The sequence below is a fragment of the Tachysurus fulvidraco genome, chromosome 5 (assembly GCF_022655615.1).
Source record: "Tachysurus fulvidraco isolate hzauxx_2018 chromosome 5, HZAU_PFXX_2.0, whole genome shotgun sequence".
Taxonomy (NCBI): Eukaryota; Metazoa; Chordata; class Actinopteri; order Siluriformes; family Bagridae; genus Tachysurus; species Tachysurus fulvidraco.
This window is the reverse complement of record NC_062522.1, coordinates 32886658-32906630: the sequence shown is the minus strand read 5'-3', so window position 1 is coordinate 32906630 and position 19973 is coordinate 32886658. Positions and strand designations below refer to the sequence as shown.

At 36.1% G+C, this 19973-nt stretch overlaps 3 protein-coding genes across 3 annotated transcripts in view; all 3 read left to right on the top strand.

Moving 5' to 3' along the window:
* Positions 1-19973, top strand: part of LOC113638718 — an 84009-nt gene that overhangs the window by 21477 nt on the left and 42559 nt on the right. The window lies entirely within an intron of this gene.
* On the top strand, positions 1181-6065 carry LOC113638719 (membrane-spanning 4-domains subfamily A member 4A-like). Its single transcript, XM_027140159.2, has 8 exons — positions 1181-1511; positions 2833-3005; positions 3331-3441; positions 3535-3591; positions 4312-4461; positions 4652-4765; positions 5328-5417; positions 5965-6065. Exons 2-8 carry the CDS (start codon positions 2862-2864, stop codon positions 6040-6042), a joined length of 744 nt encoding a protein of 247 aa, XP_026995960.2. The 5' UTR covers positions 1181-1511; positions 2833-2861; the 3' UTR covers positions 6043-6065.
* LOC113638716 (membrane-spanning 4-domains subfamily A member 12-like) lies at positions 8596-19736 on the top strand. The gene is made up of 8 exons (XM_027140149.2): positions 8596-8928; positions 16507-16697; positions 16991-17101; positions 17196-17252; positions 17730-17870; positions 18061-18174; positions 18770-18859; positions 19350-19736. The coding sequence occupies exons 2-8, from the start codon at positions 16536-16538 to the stop codon at positions 19425-19427; spliced, it is 753 nt and encodes a 250-aa protein (XP_026995950.2). The 5' UTR covers positions 8596-8928; positions 16507-16535; the 3' UTR covers positions 19428-19736.

The window sequence follows — 19973 nt, the reverse complement described above, 5'->3', positions numbered from 1 at the left end:
GAGAGAGAGAGAGAGAGAGAGAGAGAGAGAGAGAGAGAGAGATTTTATTTGACTCAGCTTTATTAAATAATCAATAAGTTATAATACAATGTTTTTTTTTACATTGCTTTTAGTGTAAAAGTTGTTAAAATTAGCTCATCATCATCATCATCATCATCATCAATAAAACAGATACAATTTGCATAACACCATTTCAACATAAAAGTGCTCAAATCATTCATTGCTTTAAAAAAAATTAAATCTAATTTGACTCCTGCTTTCACTAAAAAATGTTTTTACCAGCTCACACAGAGGGTTATGTCTTTTGCAGAAAGTTTCTGTTTCTGTACAAAAGGGACGTCCTTAAAACATCTGGATTTAACTTTGAGATTAAAACATTGACCCCTCACTGCTCCATGTAAAATTTTGTGAAAGTGGCAATTTATAAAACACTCTCCATGCCGGCTTAATGTCATCTAAAACCCCCAGCTTTCCCTCCACAACATATCTTTCCTCCCATCCAGCTTTCTTTTATTTCTTCACAATTTAAAACAATTTTTATTTCGTTTCTGATAGCATATCTGTTGCTAAACATCGAGCTCAAATGTTCTAACAGCTCGTCATTTCACACTGTGCACATTTGGCACCGTAGTGAAGGGTTAAATCATCACAAAACCTCAGAGCAGGTTTCATAACCGTGTTGTTTCAATTCTCCTTCTGCAGGGTTTTGTTTCATTTTAGGAGTTTAGGAGCTAGAACAAATTTGATCAGCTTGATGTCAAAGATATTCATGATGCTAACGTGTTGTGCTGCTTACTACCATGATGGTGAATCTAATAGCGTCATATCATGTTGTGACGTTCCACTGCAAACATCCCTGAGATCACATGTATGTTCAGTGATGAAGATACGATCATTTAATTATCACCTGCTCAGGAAACTAATGCTGCACCCTTGGTGCTTGGCCCCACGAATCGCTGCTCACACCCATTTTTTATTGTTGTTGGGTATCTTGTTGCTGGAGCTGTGTAAAGGTTACTCCATGTCATATATCTAGGCAGCGCTGCTCCCCGGGGGCTGCAACATAAATGGCTGACCACTGCTCCGGGTGTGTGTTCACTCCTGTGTGTGTGCACTTTGTATGGGTTAAATGCAGAGAACGAATTCTGAGTAGGGATCATGTTACTTAGCTGTATGTCACGTCACTTTCACTTCCTGCCAGAAACTGTGCAGTGAGCTGTAAGAAAAACAACAGCAGGTTTCTGGGATTCTCTCTCTGGTGCTCCAGTTCCTGTATCCAGTTTTAGTTTTTACTTTCAGTGTCGTGTCTGTGCTTTAACCCGAGGCAGAATATGAGACTGTACACATTCTTTCAGAACAAAAGATAAAGGCGTGGTGTAGAAACAGAAGAGTACAGACGAAGAAGAAGAAAAGAGAGACACAGAGAGAGAGAGAGAGAGAGAGAGAGAAAGAGAGAGAGAGAGAGAGAGAGAGAGAGACAGAGAGAGAGAGCACTGTTAAAAGGACAGAAGGTAAAATACGACTTTTTCTCTTTATTGAATTAACAAACTGAAGTAAAGTATTTCTGTGTTTTTAACAGACAAGTAACAGGATCAGTGTGTAATGTGTTCAGTTAGCGGTTTTTCCTCGGGTGAAATTTTACTTCCTCAAAGTAGGAATACAGTATTTTAAAATTCCTGTTTTTTTACTCTGTTACACAAAGAAGACAAGTTTCCTCTATAACAGTAAAAACTGCAGCTGTGAAGATTTTACTAAAGAACAGAGGATTGAAGAAGAACCAGAAAAAGTAAAAATATATTCGGGATTCAGATTATAATACAGATTATAATACAGATAATAAAACAGATTAATATAGATTATAATACAGATAAAATTCTTTTTTTAATTTGCTTTAACATACTTTTACATGTTACACTTTTACACTTATAAAAAACAGTAGTGATAGTAGTAATGATAATAAAAATAATAATAATAATAATAATAATAATAATAATAATAATAATAATAATAATAATAATAATAATAATACGTTTTTTTACAATGGCTATGACAGTTTTTTCAATACATTTAACAAGTTTCCTAAACTCTTATCATCCGTCTTTGTAGGCTATACAATTAACACATTTCTTGTTGCTTTGATACAAAATGACCTGACACATATGACAGACCTGACACATATAAGGGCAGACCTGACACATATGATAGACCTGACACATATGACAGACCTGACACATATAAGGGCAGACCTGACACATATAAGGACAGACCTGACACATATAAGGACAGACCTGACACATATAAGGGCAGACTTGACACATATGACAGACCTGACACATATAAGGACAGACCTGACACATATAAGGAGATCCATTTTGCCAATTGTGTGTTTTAGGTGTGTTGGTGTGTTAAGAGTTTAGGAAACTTGTTAAATGTATTGAAAAATTGTCATAGCCATTGTAAAAAACTGTAATAATACTAATGTATATGTGTCAGGATGTAATTTCACCTGAAGACTCATTGCTTACGACAGCACAAGGCTAACATTAGCATACTCCTCTATTTACTCTTTGTCTTCTCTAAAAAAGAAACACATTTCTGGAAAAGGAGAAGATAATCTGCTCTGAAAACTTTAGAACTTTCTTGATGTTTCTGGATGAATTTGGTTCTGGAAGTTTCTGATCAGACGGACCTTCGAGAGTTGTTACGAGTTTCTTGAAAGTCGAGTCCACGTGTTCACGCTCAAGCAGAGAATAAACACCTCGGGATCAATAAGTGTTATTAAAACTCCTGTGTTTCCTTCTGTCTGGTTGTGAAAGTTTTTTTTGTTGTCAGATTAAAAGGTCAGACTTTGTGGTGTAAAGATGGCCAGCGCTCCTGTACCTTTCACTAATGTGGGACGCGGCTACACCGTCGTCACTCAAGTTATTCCCTCAGAAGAACAAAATTCCACTCAGACACTCGGCCCACTGAGCAAGTTCCTGAAAGGAGAACCCAAAGCTCTGGGGGTGAGTTACACAATAACACAATAATACAATCACACACAATTACACAAACAAACACAATCACAAAACAATAGCTCTTATAGTAGTAGTTGTGTAGTTATAGTGGTAGATGTGTAGTTACAGTATTAGTGGTAGTTGTACCTGTACTTGTGGTAATAGTTGTAGATTTTTTGTGTTTATGTACAGTAGACACACAACAGTATTCATTAAAAAGATTTTACAGATTTTATAAAGTACAAGTGTGTTTGTGTGTGTGTGTGTGTGTGTGTGTGTGTGTGTGTGTGTGTGTGTGTGTGTGTGTGTGTGTGTGTGTGTGTTTTAACCTCAGACTGTCCAGATAATGATAGGTTTGTTGACGTTATTGTTCGGTATCGTGTTGGCGACCTACTATGAGTCCATCGGCATTTTCTCCGGAATGATCTTCTGGAGCCCGGTGTTTGTTAGTGTTCTTCAGTTTTAATGACATAAATATAAAAATATATAAAATGGTATTATTTATGTTTAAAATAAAATGTTTTTCCCGTATTCGCAGCCCATCACCGCCGGCTCTCTGGCTGTTTCTGCGAGCAACAAGTTAAACTCCTGTGTGGTACGTCATGATTTCTGTTTCTTTTATCTGATGATATAGTTTTGCTTCTAAATGTCACTGTAACAAACACTGACATGAACACAAACAATACAGAATGACAAACGAAACCAGAAAACAAAAAATAATGACAGATTCAAACATGGGTTTAAAGGTAAACAGTAAAGAATTGTACATAAGACAACACACAATTTCCACAGAGACAGAATGTTTCAGTAAACAAACAAACAAACAAATTAATTAATATTTAAATAATAAAAAACACAATAATTAGTCTATATTTGCATAAATCATAATAAAATACAAAAATTTTCCTACAATCTCTTTATAGTTTAATTTTCTAGTTTTGACAAAACAAACAAAGAAACAAAGCTGTCAGTGGAAACATTCTAACAGACTAAAGCGTGTACAGTATGTGTAATGAGGAGTCATAAGGCTGGTGATCCATTTGCAGCGTTTTAATGCAACCTCACAACAGACAGGCAGGGTCAGCAACAGTAAACACAAGGTCGTAGAGCAGGCAAAATCAGCCCCGAGAAGACAGGCAAAAGGGTCAGGGCAGGCAATCAGAAACCAGTCCGGAAGCACCTACAGTAATATTCCGGAGACAATTCTCTTTGTTGCCGGTTGGGAGGCGGGGCAGATGCGCTGACCGTGACAGCATGAGTCTGTGCAAATTTAATTCATTCATTGATTGATTTATTTATTGCTTTTTTCTCTCAGGTGACGGCCACAATGATACTGAATATGTTTAGCACGCTTTCTGCAGGAAGCACCATCATCTTCCTGTTCATGGCTCTGTATTTTTGGAGACATGGATACTGCTTCACTGGCGAATCGGACAGTTACATTAACTACATCTACGCCAAAGAGGTTTGATTTATTTGTTTGTTCTTATTTGATCATGAGGTGTGTAAGGATAAAAAATATATAAACTTTGGTAATTGTGAAATATATTTTAGGAATTTTGTAATACGAAAAAAATAGTTACTAAGAAAGAAAGAATAGAAGAAGTGATGTGAATTGGAAGAACTTTTTGCCGTGATGGTGATGTTTATTTCAGGGCATGAGGGAGGGAATAACTGGAGTTCTGATGGTTTTCGCTCTGCTCCAGTTCTGCATCTCTATCGCACTTTCAGCCTTCGCCTGCAAAGCCACCTGCACCAGTGAACCGAGCGTGAGTATAAAGAAGAAGAAAAGCATTTCATCTTTCTGACCTTTCACTTTATTCCCCTTGATACCTGAATGCATGATGCTGCTGCTAGCTGGAGCTCAACTCCAAGCTACTTCAGATCCAGCAGGTGAAACAGCCTACAGTGGAATAGCAGGTCAGCTGATCAAGTCAGAGGTCACCTTCAGCTCCACAGATAATCACTTCAGTTCAGTTCAGCTTTATTTCTATCAACACCACATGTGGACAGTTCAGGTGTAGGTTCAGATCTCCAGATGTGAGAGGAAGAAATTCTCCCCAAGAAACCTTGTAAGAACATCAACAGTTCTGGTGCCCTGTCATGAGGTTGTGAGGAATTCTGGGAGTTGGAGTGCAACATTAACTAAAGTCTGCTTTCTATTTAGTGAGGATCAGATTCTGTAGGGAACCATTTGGAGTGTAACTACGGTAACCATGTTGTGTAGTTTATACAGTGTTATTGTGTAGCTTTAAAGTTTGTGTGTGTGTGTGTGTGTGTGTGTGTGTGTGTGTGTGTGTGTGTGTGTGTGTGTGTGTGTGTGTGGTACAGTTGAACATCATCAGCGTGGTTCCGTACCCTGAGAGTTTTGCTCCTAGTGCTCCTGTGAACAACCCTTTCCCACCTCATCACACTCAGCAGGTAAGAGAAACCCACAGCTGAAACCCACCATAAGATTCTGAAACCTTTTTGCCCCAAATTGAGAAATAATCTTGACAAAAAAATGACAAATCAGATGTAAATAATCCAGTGCTTTCCCGGAACATTCTACCTTTAGCCACGCCCACAAAACAATATAAAGTCTTGGATGTCTCCTGTCGCTGCACTTAATTTGTCAGTAGCTGTTTCCCGGTTTACCGGTTGCCGTAGTAACAGCTTTTATCATCTAGGGTTCTGCTTGACAACAAATTTTTTTTTGCAGCAAAAACAAAAGGTTCTGGAGGGAGGTTTAGAGTTTGTGTATAAAGTTCAGAAGAGTTTATCATAAAATATACAACATAAACTATTTAATCTACTGGAAATCATGTTATATTTTATATTTATATTTATCTCTAACACTGTAGGATCAACAACAACAATTATTATTATCTTTAAAATTGATTATTTACTCTTTATCTCATTATTGATCGAAGCTTAGAACAATTCAAGCAAGCTTTTAATGATTTATTGATTATTGTTGTTTTCACAGGAGGTCAATACGATGCACGGCATCGCCATGGCTACAGCACCCGGGGAAAATCCTCCGGCATACAGCGAGAAAATGTAACCAGACCACAGAGAAGGAATAAATATAAAAACTGTTCACTAACACTGTAACTCAATAACACAATCCTACTGACCAGAAAACACACACAATCAAGGACACTGAAAGCCTTCATCACACACACACACACATCACACACACACACCACTCACCACTACACACATCCCACACCACACACACACCTATACACACACTCACCACCACGCACACTATACACATCACACACTATACACATCACGCACATCACACACACTATACACACTATACACATCACACACACTATACACATCACACACACTATACACATCACACACTATACACATCACACACACTATACACACTAAAATAAAGATGTTTAATTAACATAATTTGTAATCTTTTGAGTTGATTTTCTCACATAAACAGCTGTGCATATTTATTTTAGAAATAAACTTTATTTCTGTTATCAAATCTTGAACAAAATAAAAAGAATAAATATCTAACATGACGCTGCTGAGTTCTGGACTCTGATTGGTGTTCAGGTGTTGATTAATTCTCTCTAACAGCAGCTCTGACTGTAGATCAGGTTTATATTAATGTACTCACTCTGATACCTTATCGTTTCCATAGCAACAGCTTGTTTCTGAATTGTCTACAACAGACAGGTCACATAAACAGATTAAAAAAATGTGTGTAATTGTTGTAATTGTGCTGTTCCAGTGTCAGTGCTGCATAAAATTCAGAAGAGAAAGAGAGGGGGAGAGAGAGAGAGAGAGAGAGAGAGAGAGAGAGAGAGAGAGAGATATTATTTGACTCAGCTTTATTAAATAATCAATAAGTCATAATACAATGTTTTTTTTAAAGTTGCTTTTAGTGTAAAAGGCTGTTAAAATTAGCTCATCATCATCATCATCATCATCATCATCATCATCATCATCATCATCATCATCAATAAAACAGATACAATTTGCATAACACCATTTCAACATAAAAGTGCTCCTGCTTTCACAAAAAAATGTTTTACCAGCTCAAACAGAGGGTTATGTCTTTTGCATTTTAATAAACAGTGAAAAACAGTTTCTGTTTCTGTACAACAGGGACGTCCTTAAAACATCTGGATTTAACTTTGAGATTAAAACATTGACCCCTCACTGCTCCATGTAAAATTTTGTGAAAGTGGCAATTTATAAAACACTCTCCATGCCGGCTTAATGTCATCTAAAACCCCCAGCTTTCCCTCCACAACATATCTTTCCTCCCATCCAGCTTTCTTTTATTTCTTTTGCTTTTAAAGGCTCTTCTAGGAGCCAATATAGTGAGACAGCGGGGCCTTGGGATTCATGCTCAAAGAGGGTCCATGCTTAAAAAACACTTTTATAAAAATTAGACATGTTAGAAACATTTAAAACACTTGGGTCCATTAAAAACAAAGTGCGATCACAACCAACGGCACTAATTTTTTGTAGAATAAAGCCTTATTCGGACGGGATTAGTTCTACGTGGGGACGTGGAGTAATGCAATTTTACCTCAGGACGTCTGTAATATTAATTGGCCAATTCGCACGGGACAAGACATCTCAGTAAAACTAGCAGAAGGGGGAGGGGTAACTCACTTTACGCACCACAGTAACCTCCTTGTCGTCATGTGCGTATGACGTTACTTCCTGTTATCACGTTTGCACAACAGACAACTTGGCGCCTCCATGCTTGAAAAACGCGCCAAAAACTACTTTTAAACAGGAAATGACGGAATTTTACCGTACATATTTACAGCGGGTCGATTCGGACGGGATCAGTATTACCTGAGGTAATTTTTCCGGACCTTTTTACAGAAGGTAAAAGTCGCCGTAATCTTTACTGACATTGTCCGTAATGATTACCAAGATGGTGCATTCAGACGGGACTAAAATCACCGAGAATCTCTGGTAATAATTACTTTACCCCCCACGTCAAACTAGTCCTGTCCGAATAGTGCTTAAGACTCATAAAATCTCTCCATATCAGGGAATCACTGTTTGAAAATGAAATGTTACGATTCTTCTCTGAATGTCCAAAAAAATAAAAAACACCACACACTTTATCAGTCTTTATCAGAGTTTTCCCTTTTGACTTTAGCTATCAGTTTTTTTAGTCTAATAATTTCCTGCTAAATAAAAACAACTTCTCTTCTAAAATGCTTCACATTGTGAACAAATTGTTTGTTTCAGTAAGAATATTTTTTTGTGGTTCTTAAAAACTCTTTAATGGCTTCAGCACTGTAACAAACATTTAACAGTTTCTCCTGAGACTCTGAAACTCACTGAATCAGACATGCCATACTCCTCTCTGTTACAATTGTCTGGTTTTCTGTCACCATTTTAATGTTCTAACAGCTTGTCGTTTCACACTGTGCACATTTGGCGCCTTAGTGAAGGGTTAAATCATCACAAAACCTCAGAGCAGGGCGCTCCCCGGGCGCCGCAACATAAATGGCTGACCACTGCTCCGGGGGTGTGTTCACTGCTGTGTGTGTGCACTTTGTATGGGTTAAATGCAGAGAACGAATTCTGAGTAGGGATCATGTTACTTAGCTGTATGTCACGTCACTTTCACTTCCTGCCAGAAACTGTGCAGTCAGCTGTAAGAAAAACAACAGCAGGTTTCTGGGATTCTCTCTCTGGAGCTCCAGTTCCTGTATCCAGTTTTAGTTTTTACTTTCAGTGTCGTGTCTGTGCTTTAACCCGAGGCAGAACATGAGACTGTACACATTCTTTCAGAACAAAAGATAAAGGCGTGGTGTAGAAACAGAAGAGTACAGACGAAGAAGAAGAAAAGAGAGAGAGAGAGAGAGAGAGAGAGAGAGAGAGAGAGAGAGAGAGAGAGAGAGAGAGAGAGAGGGAGAGAGAGAGAGCACTGCTAAAAGGACAGAAGGTAAAATACGACTTTTTCTCTTCATTGAATTAACAAACTGAAGTAAAGTATTTCTGTGTTTTTAACAGACAAGTAACAGGATCAGTGTTCAATGTGTTCAGTTTGCAGTTTTTTTCCTCAGGTGAAATTTTACTTCCTCAAATTCAGTATAAATAAAGCAATGACCTGCTGGAAAAATGACAAGAAATAATTCTGAATAAAAATATAAATGAGATCAGAAAGAGGAAGAAATTAAACATAAAACGTACTTCAGTGAAAGTCAATAATTGAGGACAATAATCGAACTTTATAAGTTACACAATGAAGACAAACCTCTCCGTGTTGTAATGATACACTAGTACTATACTAGTTTGTGTTGTGAGCTCTTGACATTTGTGTTCACACTGTTTCTGTTCCTGGGGGTTTTTTCTTTTTACCTTGTTGCACAAACAACACAAGTTTCCTGTCTTAACTCCCTGGAGTCTGATTTGCCGCCGGCGCACAAACGTGCTTTTTTTTTCAGATGCCATCAAAAACTTAAACTGCTCTGTCATATTTGATCAAACATGTTAAAGTAATACATCATTTAAATCTGTAAAGGGTCTACTTTCATGTGTGTATGCTCACTATATCAACTAAACATCTGTCACCTTCGTTTTTTTTTCTTTTCTTTTTTATTATTATTATTGAATACAAAAATATCTAAACAACAAAGGCAAATATACATTTACATTTTAGATAAATGTTACAGGCTCAACACAATATAACTAATAAATTGTTTAGAAAAAATAAAGAAAATAAATATATAGAAATCTGAAATTATATATATTTACATGAACTTAAATAATAAGTAAAAGAAAAAAAATTAAATAAAGGAAAATATTAGAGGCAGTATCACAATAAATTGAATGATGTCAATAAGTAAAGCAGCTTCATAGCACTCTGACCTTTGGGCTTTGGAAAAACTTTTTAAGTCAGTTTTGAATATAATAAGTAGTGGGGGGGGAATTAAAGAACCTACATTTATGAATAAAATAATTTGCTAATATTACAATGTTATTTAGCAAAAAAGAATTAGCACAACAGTCTTGAGGTACTCCAACAAAAAAATATGATGTAAAGAAAAAACAAAACTATCAACAACCACCTTTTTTTCTATCAACCTGTCCTGAACTGATATCCAGAAGAGTTTGGAGAAATTGCATAAGAGAAAGATATAATCCGTGTCTTCAGAATGGCTTTCACAAAAGGAACAGGGGACAATTTCTATATTAAATTTCTGATTTAGGAATTTGTAAGAAGGATAAATCTCATTTAAAATTTTGAAGTTAAGTTTTAAGTTAAGTTTTAAGCTTCAAATAAGCTGCTCTAAGATAAATCACAGTATTCTTCTCAAACATATGATCTATTTTGTTTCTTTTAATTTGACAGGGGTAACAGGTTTTTAAAATGACCTGTCTTATATATTTGTTAGAACAACTATCACTTTTAAATTGCATATCTCCAATATATAATGCTGGAAGCACAGGTTTAACTTCAAGAAAGATGGCATCTCATCAGCATTTTTATTCCAGAAGGTATTCATTAACAACAGTGAAAAACTCTTTCGGGTGACAGGCAAAGCCATGTTTCAAAGTAAAAGCATTATAGTCTAAAATGTTACCCTGTTCATCCATTAGATCTCTCACTGACCATATATTCCTGTTTAACCAATTCCTATAGCATAAAGACCTGTTCTTGTGCAATATATATTTGTTGTTCCAAATTAAAGCATTATGAGGTGTAAAATTGTGTGTATGTGCCAATTTCCAAAATAAGAGTACTTGTTGGTGGAATGTTGATAGTTTCACTGGGAGTTTGAATAAATCAAAATCACATTTGAGAAAAAACTGAATTCCACCAAGTTCTTGAAACAAAGCTGATGGAACTGTAAACCAAAAACTATCTTCTTTACATAGAAACATTTTTAACCATTTAAGTTTTAACAAAATATTCATGTTTTCAAATTCTATTACATTCAAACCACCTTGTTCATAGGATTTTGTAGTGTCTGCCTTTTTTATACAATGGGCTTTGTGCTTCCAAATGAAATTATACATTTTTTGGGAACATATTTTAATGAAATTTGAGGGAGGAGCCAAAGAAAGAGTGGGATAAATCAGTCTTGATAAATATTCAGTCTTCGTTAGCAAAATTCAGCCAAAAATGGAAACGTCTCTTTGTAACCAGCAATTTAATATTCGGTTTGCTTTTTGCAAGTTATTATCAAAATTTTCTTTCGTACTTAATTTCTGGTCTTTGGTAACTGTAATACCTAGATATTTTACTTTGTCTTTTACCGGAATATTATGCAAACAAGCACTATCACTCTGATGTAGAGCAAGAAGTTCACATTTGCTTAGATTCAACTGGAGTCCTGATGCCTTAGAAAAAACATTAACTAATGAAATAGCCAGAGGAATTTGGTCTTTGTTTTTTAAGAACAGTGTAGTATCGTCTGCCAATTGACTAATTGCTATACTTTTACCAAATACTTTTAATTTTTGTACCGTTTGATCATGAATAACTAAAGTAGACAACATATCCGCAGCCAAAATGAACAAAAGAGGGGACAGAGGGCATCCCTGCCTTATTCCACGACTAACAGGAAATCTTTGTGATGTACCATAAGGAAGAGAAATAGAACTGTTCATACCTTTATAGATCATTTTTATAATATTGACAAAGTGCTCACCAAAACCAAAGCTTTCTAAAGCTTTAAATAAAAACCTATGTTCTAACGTGTCAAAGGCTTTTTTAAAGTCTGAGAAAAGAATATATCCATCATCCTCTATCAAGTGATTGTATTCTACCATATCCATTACTAGCCTTACATTATTGTGAATGGATCTTTCTTTAAGAAATCCCGATTGGACCTCATTAACTACTCCATAAAGTCCTTCTTTCAATCGATTGACAAAGACGTGCGTGAAAATTTTATAGTCACTGTTAAGTAAAGTGATTGGGCGAAGATTATCTAAAAATCTATGATCTTTATCTGGTTTGGGGATTAGTGTAATCAAGCCTTGACTCATTGTGGGGCCCAATGAACCATCTTCAATAGATTCAGTAAGGGCATTAAACAGTGACATTTTCAAATCATTCCAAAAAGATTTATAAAAATTTCCTGTAAGGCTGTCAGGACCAGACGATTTGTTTGATTTGAGTTTCTGTACAGCTAAATCGAGTTCTTCCATACATAATTGCGCATCACAAAGATCTCTTAGTTCATTGGCAATCTTAGGAATAAAATTTATAATTTTTCCAAAAAAGTCATCATACTCTTTTGGAGAAAAATTAGACAAATACAAGTCACTATAGAAATTATGTATTTCTTTGCTTGTTATTTTAGGATCAGTATTTTCAGCATCATTAACCATTAGGGAAACAATACTGTTTTTGGATTGCCGTCTTCTTTCTAACCTACAAAAATAGGACGTGCTCTTCTCTCCCTCTTCTACCCACTTGGCTTTTGAGCGAATGTATGAACCTTTAGCTTTTTTAATGTACAATTTATCCAGTTGTGTTTGAAGAGAAATAAAATAAATTTTACTGCAGTACTTATTAATTTCAGATATAATTGTGTGTTCATTTTGTCTTCTTATTTTGGCAAGCATTTTACTATTGTTTATAGAAAATTCAGAAATTTTAAATTTAAGGAACTCCCATCTGGCTTTATGAGAACTGAAGTCATTGCTATTTTCAATTTCCCTAATTAAATCTTTTAGCTTAGCACAAAATCCCTCATTTACAAGCAAATCAGAATTAAACTTCCAATATCCCTTACTATGTAAAACTTTACATGTTGGCGTAACATTCAAAGTAATAGCACAGTGATATGTTAGGGGTGCTGGTGAAATAATGCAATGCTTAACAAAATGTAACAAATTATCCGAAATTAACCAATAGTCGATCCTCGATTTGCTAGAGGCATTGGGTCTAAACCAAGAAAACTGTTTGGTGTTAGGGTTAAGATGTCTCCATACATCCAATACTTTAAGATTATTGCAAAAATTTGTAATCATAGAGTTAAGTTGAGGGGTACTACTTTTAGGTGGATGTCTGTCAAGACTTTCATCTGGTGTAACATTGAAGTCTCCACCTATAACAATATTATCTGTTGGGGATAACTTCTTGAAATCACGAACTAAACAAGAAACATCAGCAAAAAGCTGCTGATTTTGTTTTACATTATTATAACCATAAATATTAATCAAAATAAAAAAGACGGATTCAATATTCACCACAAGTGCAACCCAATGTCCATTAGAATCAGTTTTGACAGAGATAACTTTCCCTGGACAGTTGTTAAATAAGATCGCAGTTCCTGCAGAGTGGGAGGATCCGTGGATTAGTAACACTTTATCTCCCCATTGACTCGACCAAAAAGCAGCATCAGCAACAGTAGAGTGTGTCTCTTATGTCTCTAAAAAAATACAATGTTCCTTTACAAAATAAAAACATAGCCTTTCTTTTGACCTTGCCCCGAACATTTAAAGAAAGTAATGAAAACGGTAACTTAACTGGAAACATAAAAAAACACTTATAAAAGTAGAAAACAAACAAACACTGATTGCCAACTCAAAACAGATATGTACTAACTGGGTGACAAATAACCGAGTACATACCTCGCAACCTAGTATTTCTCCAAATTATCATCTCTAACACCATCCTACCCATAAGAGAGTTCAAATGCAGGGTTTTGTTGGGTCAATGCGCCTTCCTTCTATATAACCAAATGGACCTCTGTACACAAATCTGACTCCACGGTTTAGGCAGATAGAAGAGTTTTTCGTTGATTTCCATATTTCATCCCTGTATTTCCGCATTGTGAATTGTACGATCACCTGTCTTGGTCTTCCTGGCTCCTTCTTACCGATCCGGTGCACTGTGTCAACAATATCGTCCAATTTCTGTATCAAGTGCGGAGCAATTTCAGCAATCAGGCCAATCACCTCGCTGCGGGCATCCTCATCAGACTTTTCCTTCATGCCGTTGATCCGGAGATTCCATCTTCTCTTATATCGTTCAAGATCTGACGTTCTGTTTTCCAGGTCGTTCTGTGCAGCAGTTATTTTCAGGACCGATTTGCTCATCTCGTTGCACTTTTCTTTGCATTCTTTAATTTCGCCAGAGTTAAATTCGACAGCTTTGGAGATCTCTGCTATCATTATGCTGTTGCTTCGCATTTGGTTCGTCATTTCTGCTAGCTTTTCGTCTTGTGAGTCGAAGCGAGCAGTCAGGGAAGTAATGGCTTGCAGCAGAGTAGCGTTAGTTATGTCGTCTTCTTGATATTTTAGGTTTTTCGATGTGAGTGTTTTAGTGGGTGTAAAGTGAGAGGAATCACGTCGTTTTTCTCTGTTTTTCTCTGTTTCCATTTCTGAAGCTGAAGTTTGAGCCACGCGCTGAGCCGGAGGAATAACAATCCTTGGGTGAGTTGTCTATAGAGATTTTCGCATTTTGGAGGCCCGTGACAGTAACACAAAACTTAAATATCACTCTTGGTAGGTGTAATTGAGAATTAAATTAATTTCAAGTTAGAAAACGGGAGATAACTAAGCCGCTTAGTGAGAGCACATGTGTTCAGCCCGCTATCTTGCCGCACATCCCCGTCTGTCGCCTTCGTCTGCGTGATCTTCGTTTAGAAACACGTCATTAAAAAGCGCTGAAACTCGGCCAATATCTGACACACGGAAATAAAAAATATATCTTTAGACAGCTTAAAGTATGTAGTTTTAGAATAAGTCGGTGAAATAAAAAAAAACATATGTTTCCAATGAATATAAATCGTGTGAAACCAAGTAGAGGTACAGAATTTCCAGCTCAGTCATTATCTGATAATAATTATCTATTTAATTACTACCACCCCCCCCCCCACACACACACACACACACACCCCCACTATTCAGAGGTAAATAGTTTACACGATGATTCACAGGCCCCCCCCGGACAAAACGCCCCCCAGACAGTGGCAAAAAACAATGCGATTCCCCTGAGATTATTACACATTCAGCTGCGTTTGAAAGATGACATGCTACATCGGTGAGGATTTACCTTTTCACTCGAAGAACATTGCGATTCCGACGAGGAGCCCATAGTATTGTAGCCCTACAGGCTAGGAACCCTACTGTGGTGTATTGTGTTATTATTTTTGTTGTACTCCTTTTTTTAAATTTTTTTATACATACTGTACTGTATTGTTTTATTGTTATACAATTCCCTTTTTAATGCTGTCCTTGCTAATGTGTATTTTAAAGGAAACACATTCTTTCTTGTAGTACTGTACTTCTCACTCAGACCCTGGCTCAGTCATCCACAGCTCATTATGTGACCCATTGTCTACAAAGTTGTCAGTCACAGTATGTTGATGACTCTTCGCATCTGGCCTTTCAAAGTAGAAAGTGTCTTTTAAGTTTTAAATCAATGTATTGTTTAATGTGAATGAGCAGGCAGAATGATTTTCACTTGATTGCAAAAAAAAAAAAAAAAAAAAAAAACCTACATTAGAAGATCTGTTCTCAAAAAGTCTTGTAAAAACATGTTTACCATAGATTGTACCACATAAACCACGCATAAACCTTATTTTGTCAAAAATACAAACACACACATATAACTTGTTTACATATTATGGTAGCCCAGTTTGTGCTGAATACAATGTAATAAGTCTTTTGTCAATAATATATTTGAAAGCAACTAAAGAGAATCAAATGTAAGAGCATGTCAAAATCTCTCAAGGGGCCCAAAACACCCTCAGACTCCAGAGGGTTGAAATGTTTGCGTTAAACTTCAGCATAAAGACGTTTGATGTGAAGATTTTTCTAAAGAACAGAAGATTGAAGAAGAACCAGAAAAAGTTAAACGTCTTCGGGATTCAGATTATAATACAGATTATAGTATGGATTATTTTAATACAGATTATAAAAAAAGATTATAAAATAGATTATAATACAGATTAATACAGATTATAATACAGATTATTAAAGAGATTAATACAGAATATAATAGAGATTATAATACAGATAAAATTCTTTTAATTTGCTTTAACATACTTTTACATGATGATAATATGATGCGAACCTTTACAGCTTATATATTATAAAATAAAACTACTAAAATGTTGTGCTAGATTGTAAAGAAAAAACAGAAGTAATAATAATAATAATAATAATAATAATAATAATAATAATAATAATAATAATAATAATGTATATGTGTCACGATGTAATTTCACCTGAAGACTCGTTGCTTACGACAGCACAAGGCTAACATTAGCATACTCCTACTTTCCTCTTTGTCTTCTCTAAAAAAGAAACACATTTCTGGAAAAGGAGAAAATAATCTGCTCTGAAAACTTTAGAACTTTCTTGATGTTTCTGGATGAATTTGGTTCTGGAAGTTTCTGACCAGACGGACCTTCGAGAGTTGTAACGAGTTTCTTGAAAGTCGAGACCACGTGTTCACGCTCAAGCAGAGAATAAACACCTCGGGATCAATAAGTGTTATTAAAACTCCTGTGTTTCCTTCTGTCTGTTTGTGAAAGTTTTTTTTTTTTGTTGTCAGATTAAAAGGTCATACTTTGTGGTGTAAAGATGGCCAGCGCTCCTTTACCTTTCACTAATGTGGGAAGCGGCTACACCGTCGTCACTCAAGTTATTCCCTCATCTACAGCCCCGACTACAGCAGAGCAAAATTCCACTCAGACACTCGGCCCACTGAGCAAGTTCCTGAAAGGAGAACCCAAAGCTCTGGGGGTGAGTTACACAATTACACAATAATACAATCACACACAATTACACAAACACAATCACAAAACACTTGCTCTTATAGTAGTAGTTGTGTAGTTATCGTGGTAGTTGTGTAGTTATAGTAGTAGTGGTAGTTTACCTGTACTTGTGGTAGTAGTTGTGGTTGTAGATTTTTTGTGTTTATTTACAGTAGACACACAACAGTATTCATTAAAATGATTTTTAAAGATTTTTTTTAAAGTACAAGTGTGTGTTTGTGTGTGTGTTTGTGTGTGTGTGTGTTTGTGTTTTAACCTCAGACTGTCCAGATAATGATAGGATTGTTGACGTTATTGTTTGGTATCGTGTTGGCGGCCTTCCCTCGGTCTGTCCTGATTGTCTCCAGAGTCATCTTCTGGAGCCCGTTACTTGTTAGTGTTCTTCAGTTTTAATGACATAAATATACAAATATATAAAATGGTATTATTTCAGGTTACAATAAAATGTTTTTTTCCGTACTCGCAGCACATCGCCGCCGGCTCTCTGGCTGTTTCAGCAAGCAACAAGTTAAACTCCTGTGTGGTACGTCATGATTTCTGTTTCTTTTATCTGATGATATAGTTTTGCTTCTAAATGTCACTGTAACAAACACTGACATGAACACAAACAATACAGAATGAGAACCGAAACCTGAAAACAAATAAACAATGACAAAGACTCGAACATGGGTTTAAAGGTAAACTGTAAAGAATTTTAACTAAAATGTAAGTGAACAACACAAAATTTCCACAGAGACAGAATCTTTCGGTAAACAAACAAACAAATGAATTAATATTTAAATAATAAAAAATACAATAAAGTAATCTATACTTGCATAAATTACAATAAAATACAAAGAATTCGAATTTCTTTATAGTTGAATTTTCTAGTTTTGACAAAAACAAACAAAAACTGCTGACAGTGGAAACGTTCTAACAGACTAAAGCGTGTATGAGTCTGTGCAAATTTATTTAATTATTGATGGATTTATTGATTTATTTCTTGATATTTTTCTCTCAGGTGAAGGCCACACTGACACTGAATATTTTTAGCACGCTATTTGCAGGATTAACCATCATCTTCCTGATCTTGAATCTGATGTTTGGGAGTTATGTATACTGCGACTATGAGGACAGTTACAGATGCAACTACGCCGCAGAGGTTTGATTTATTTGTTTGTTCTTATTTGATCAACAACAAAAATGAAAATATATATAAACTTTGGTAATCGTGAAATAAATTTTAGGAATATTGTAATACAAAAAAAAGAGTTACAAAGACAAAGAATAGAAGAAGTGATGTGAAGTGAAAGGACTTTTTGCCATGATGGTGATGGTGATGTTTATTTCAGGACCCGGGGAAGGGAATAACTGGAGTTCTGCTGGTTTTCACTCTGCTCCAGTTCTGCATCTCTATCGCACTTTCAGCCTTCGCCCGCAAAGCCACCTGCACCAGTGAACCTACCGTGAGTATAAAGAAGAAGAAAAGCATTTCATCTTTCTGACCTTTCACTTTATTCCTCTTGATACCTGAATGCATGATGCTGCTGCTAGCTGGAGCTCAACTCCAAGCTACTTCAGATCCAGCAGGTGAAACAGCCTCCAGTGGAATAGCAGGTCAGCTGATCAGGTCAGAGGTCACCTTCAGCTCCACAGATAATCACTTCAGTTCAGTTCAGCTTTGTTTCTATCAACACGACATGTGGACAGTTCAGGTGTAGGTTCAGATCTCCAGATGTGAGGGGAAGAAATTCTCCTCAAGAAACCTTGTAAGAACATCAACAGTTCTGGTGCCCTATCGTGAGGTTGTGAGGAATTCTGGGAGTTGGAGTGCGACATTAACTAAAGTCTGCTTTCTATTTAGTGAGGATCAGATTCTGTAGGGAACCATTTGGAGTGTAACTACGGTAACCATGTTGTGTACTTTATACAGTGTTATTGTGTAACTTTAAAGTCGTGTGTGTGTGTCTTTGTGTTTGTGTGTGTGTGTGTGTGTGTGTGTGTGTGTGTGTGTGTGTGTGTGTGTGTGTGTTTGTGTGTGTGTGTGTGTGTGTGGTACAGCTGAACATCATCAATGTGGTTCAGAACCCTGAGAGTTTTGCTCCTAGTGCTCCTGTGAACAACCTTTTCCCACCTCATCACACTCAGCAGGTAAGAGAAACCCACCATAAGATTCTGAAACCTTTTTGCCCCAAATTGAGAAATAATCTTGACAAAAAAAGACAAATCAGATGTAAATAATCCAGTGCTTTCCCGGAACGTTCTACCTTTAGCCACGCCCACAAAACAATATAAAGACTTGGATGTCTCCTGTCGCTGCACTTAATTTGTCAGTAGCTGTTTCTACTAACAGCTTTTATCAGCTAGCGTTCTGCTTGACAACAAATATATTTTTTAGAGTTTGTGTATAAAGTTCAGAAGAGTTCATCATAGATTTTGTCATATAATATACAACATAAACTATTTAATCTACTGGAAATCATGTTATATTTTATATTTATATTTATCTCTAACACTGTAGGATCAACAACAACAATTATTATTTAATCTTTGAAATTGATCATTTACTCATTAGAGATCGAAGCTTAGAACAAATACAGCACGTTTTTTTAAGATTTATTGATTATTGTTGTTTTCACAGGGGGTCAATACGATGCACGGCGTCGCCATGGCTATGGTACCTAGGGAAAATCCTCCGGCGTACAGCGAGAAAATGTAACCAGACCACAGAGAAGGAATAAATATAAAAACTGTTCACTAACACTAACTCAATGACACAATCTCACTGACCAGAAAACACACACAATCAAGGACACTGAAAGCCGACTGTACATCACACACATCACACACACTATACACACAAATTATACACATCACACACATTAGACACAATTATTGCTCCTTTTTTCTCAAAACTATTTTGAGTTGAATTTCTCACATTAACAGCTGTGCATATTTATTTTAGAAATAAACTTTATTTTTGTTCTCTAATCTTAAACAAAATAAAAAGAATAAATATCTAACATGACACTGCTGAGTTCTGGACTCTGATTGGTGTTCAGGTGTTGATTAATTCTCTTAATGATGATGATGATGATGATCATCATCATCATCATCATCATCAATAAAACAGATAGCATGTGCATTAACACCATTTCAACATAAAAGTGCTCAAATCATTCATTGCTTTAAAAAGCAAAAAGCTTTCACTAGAGCACTGAAAACAAATAATTCTGATCCAACTTTTCTTCTCTACTTTATTTTT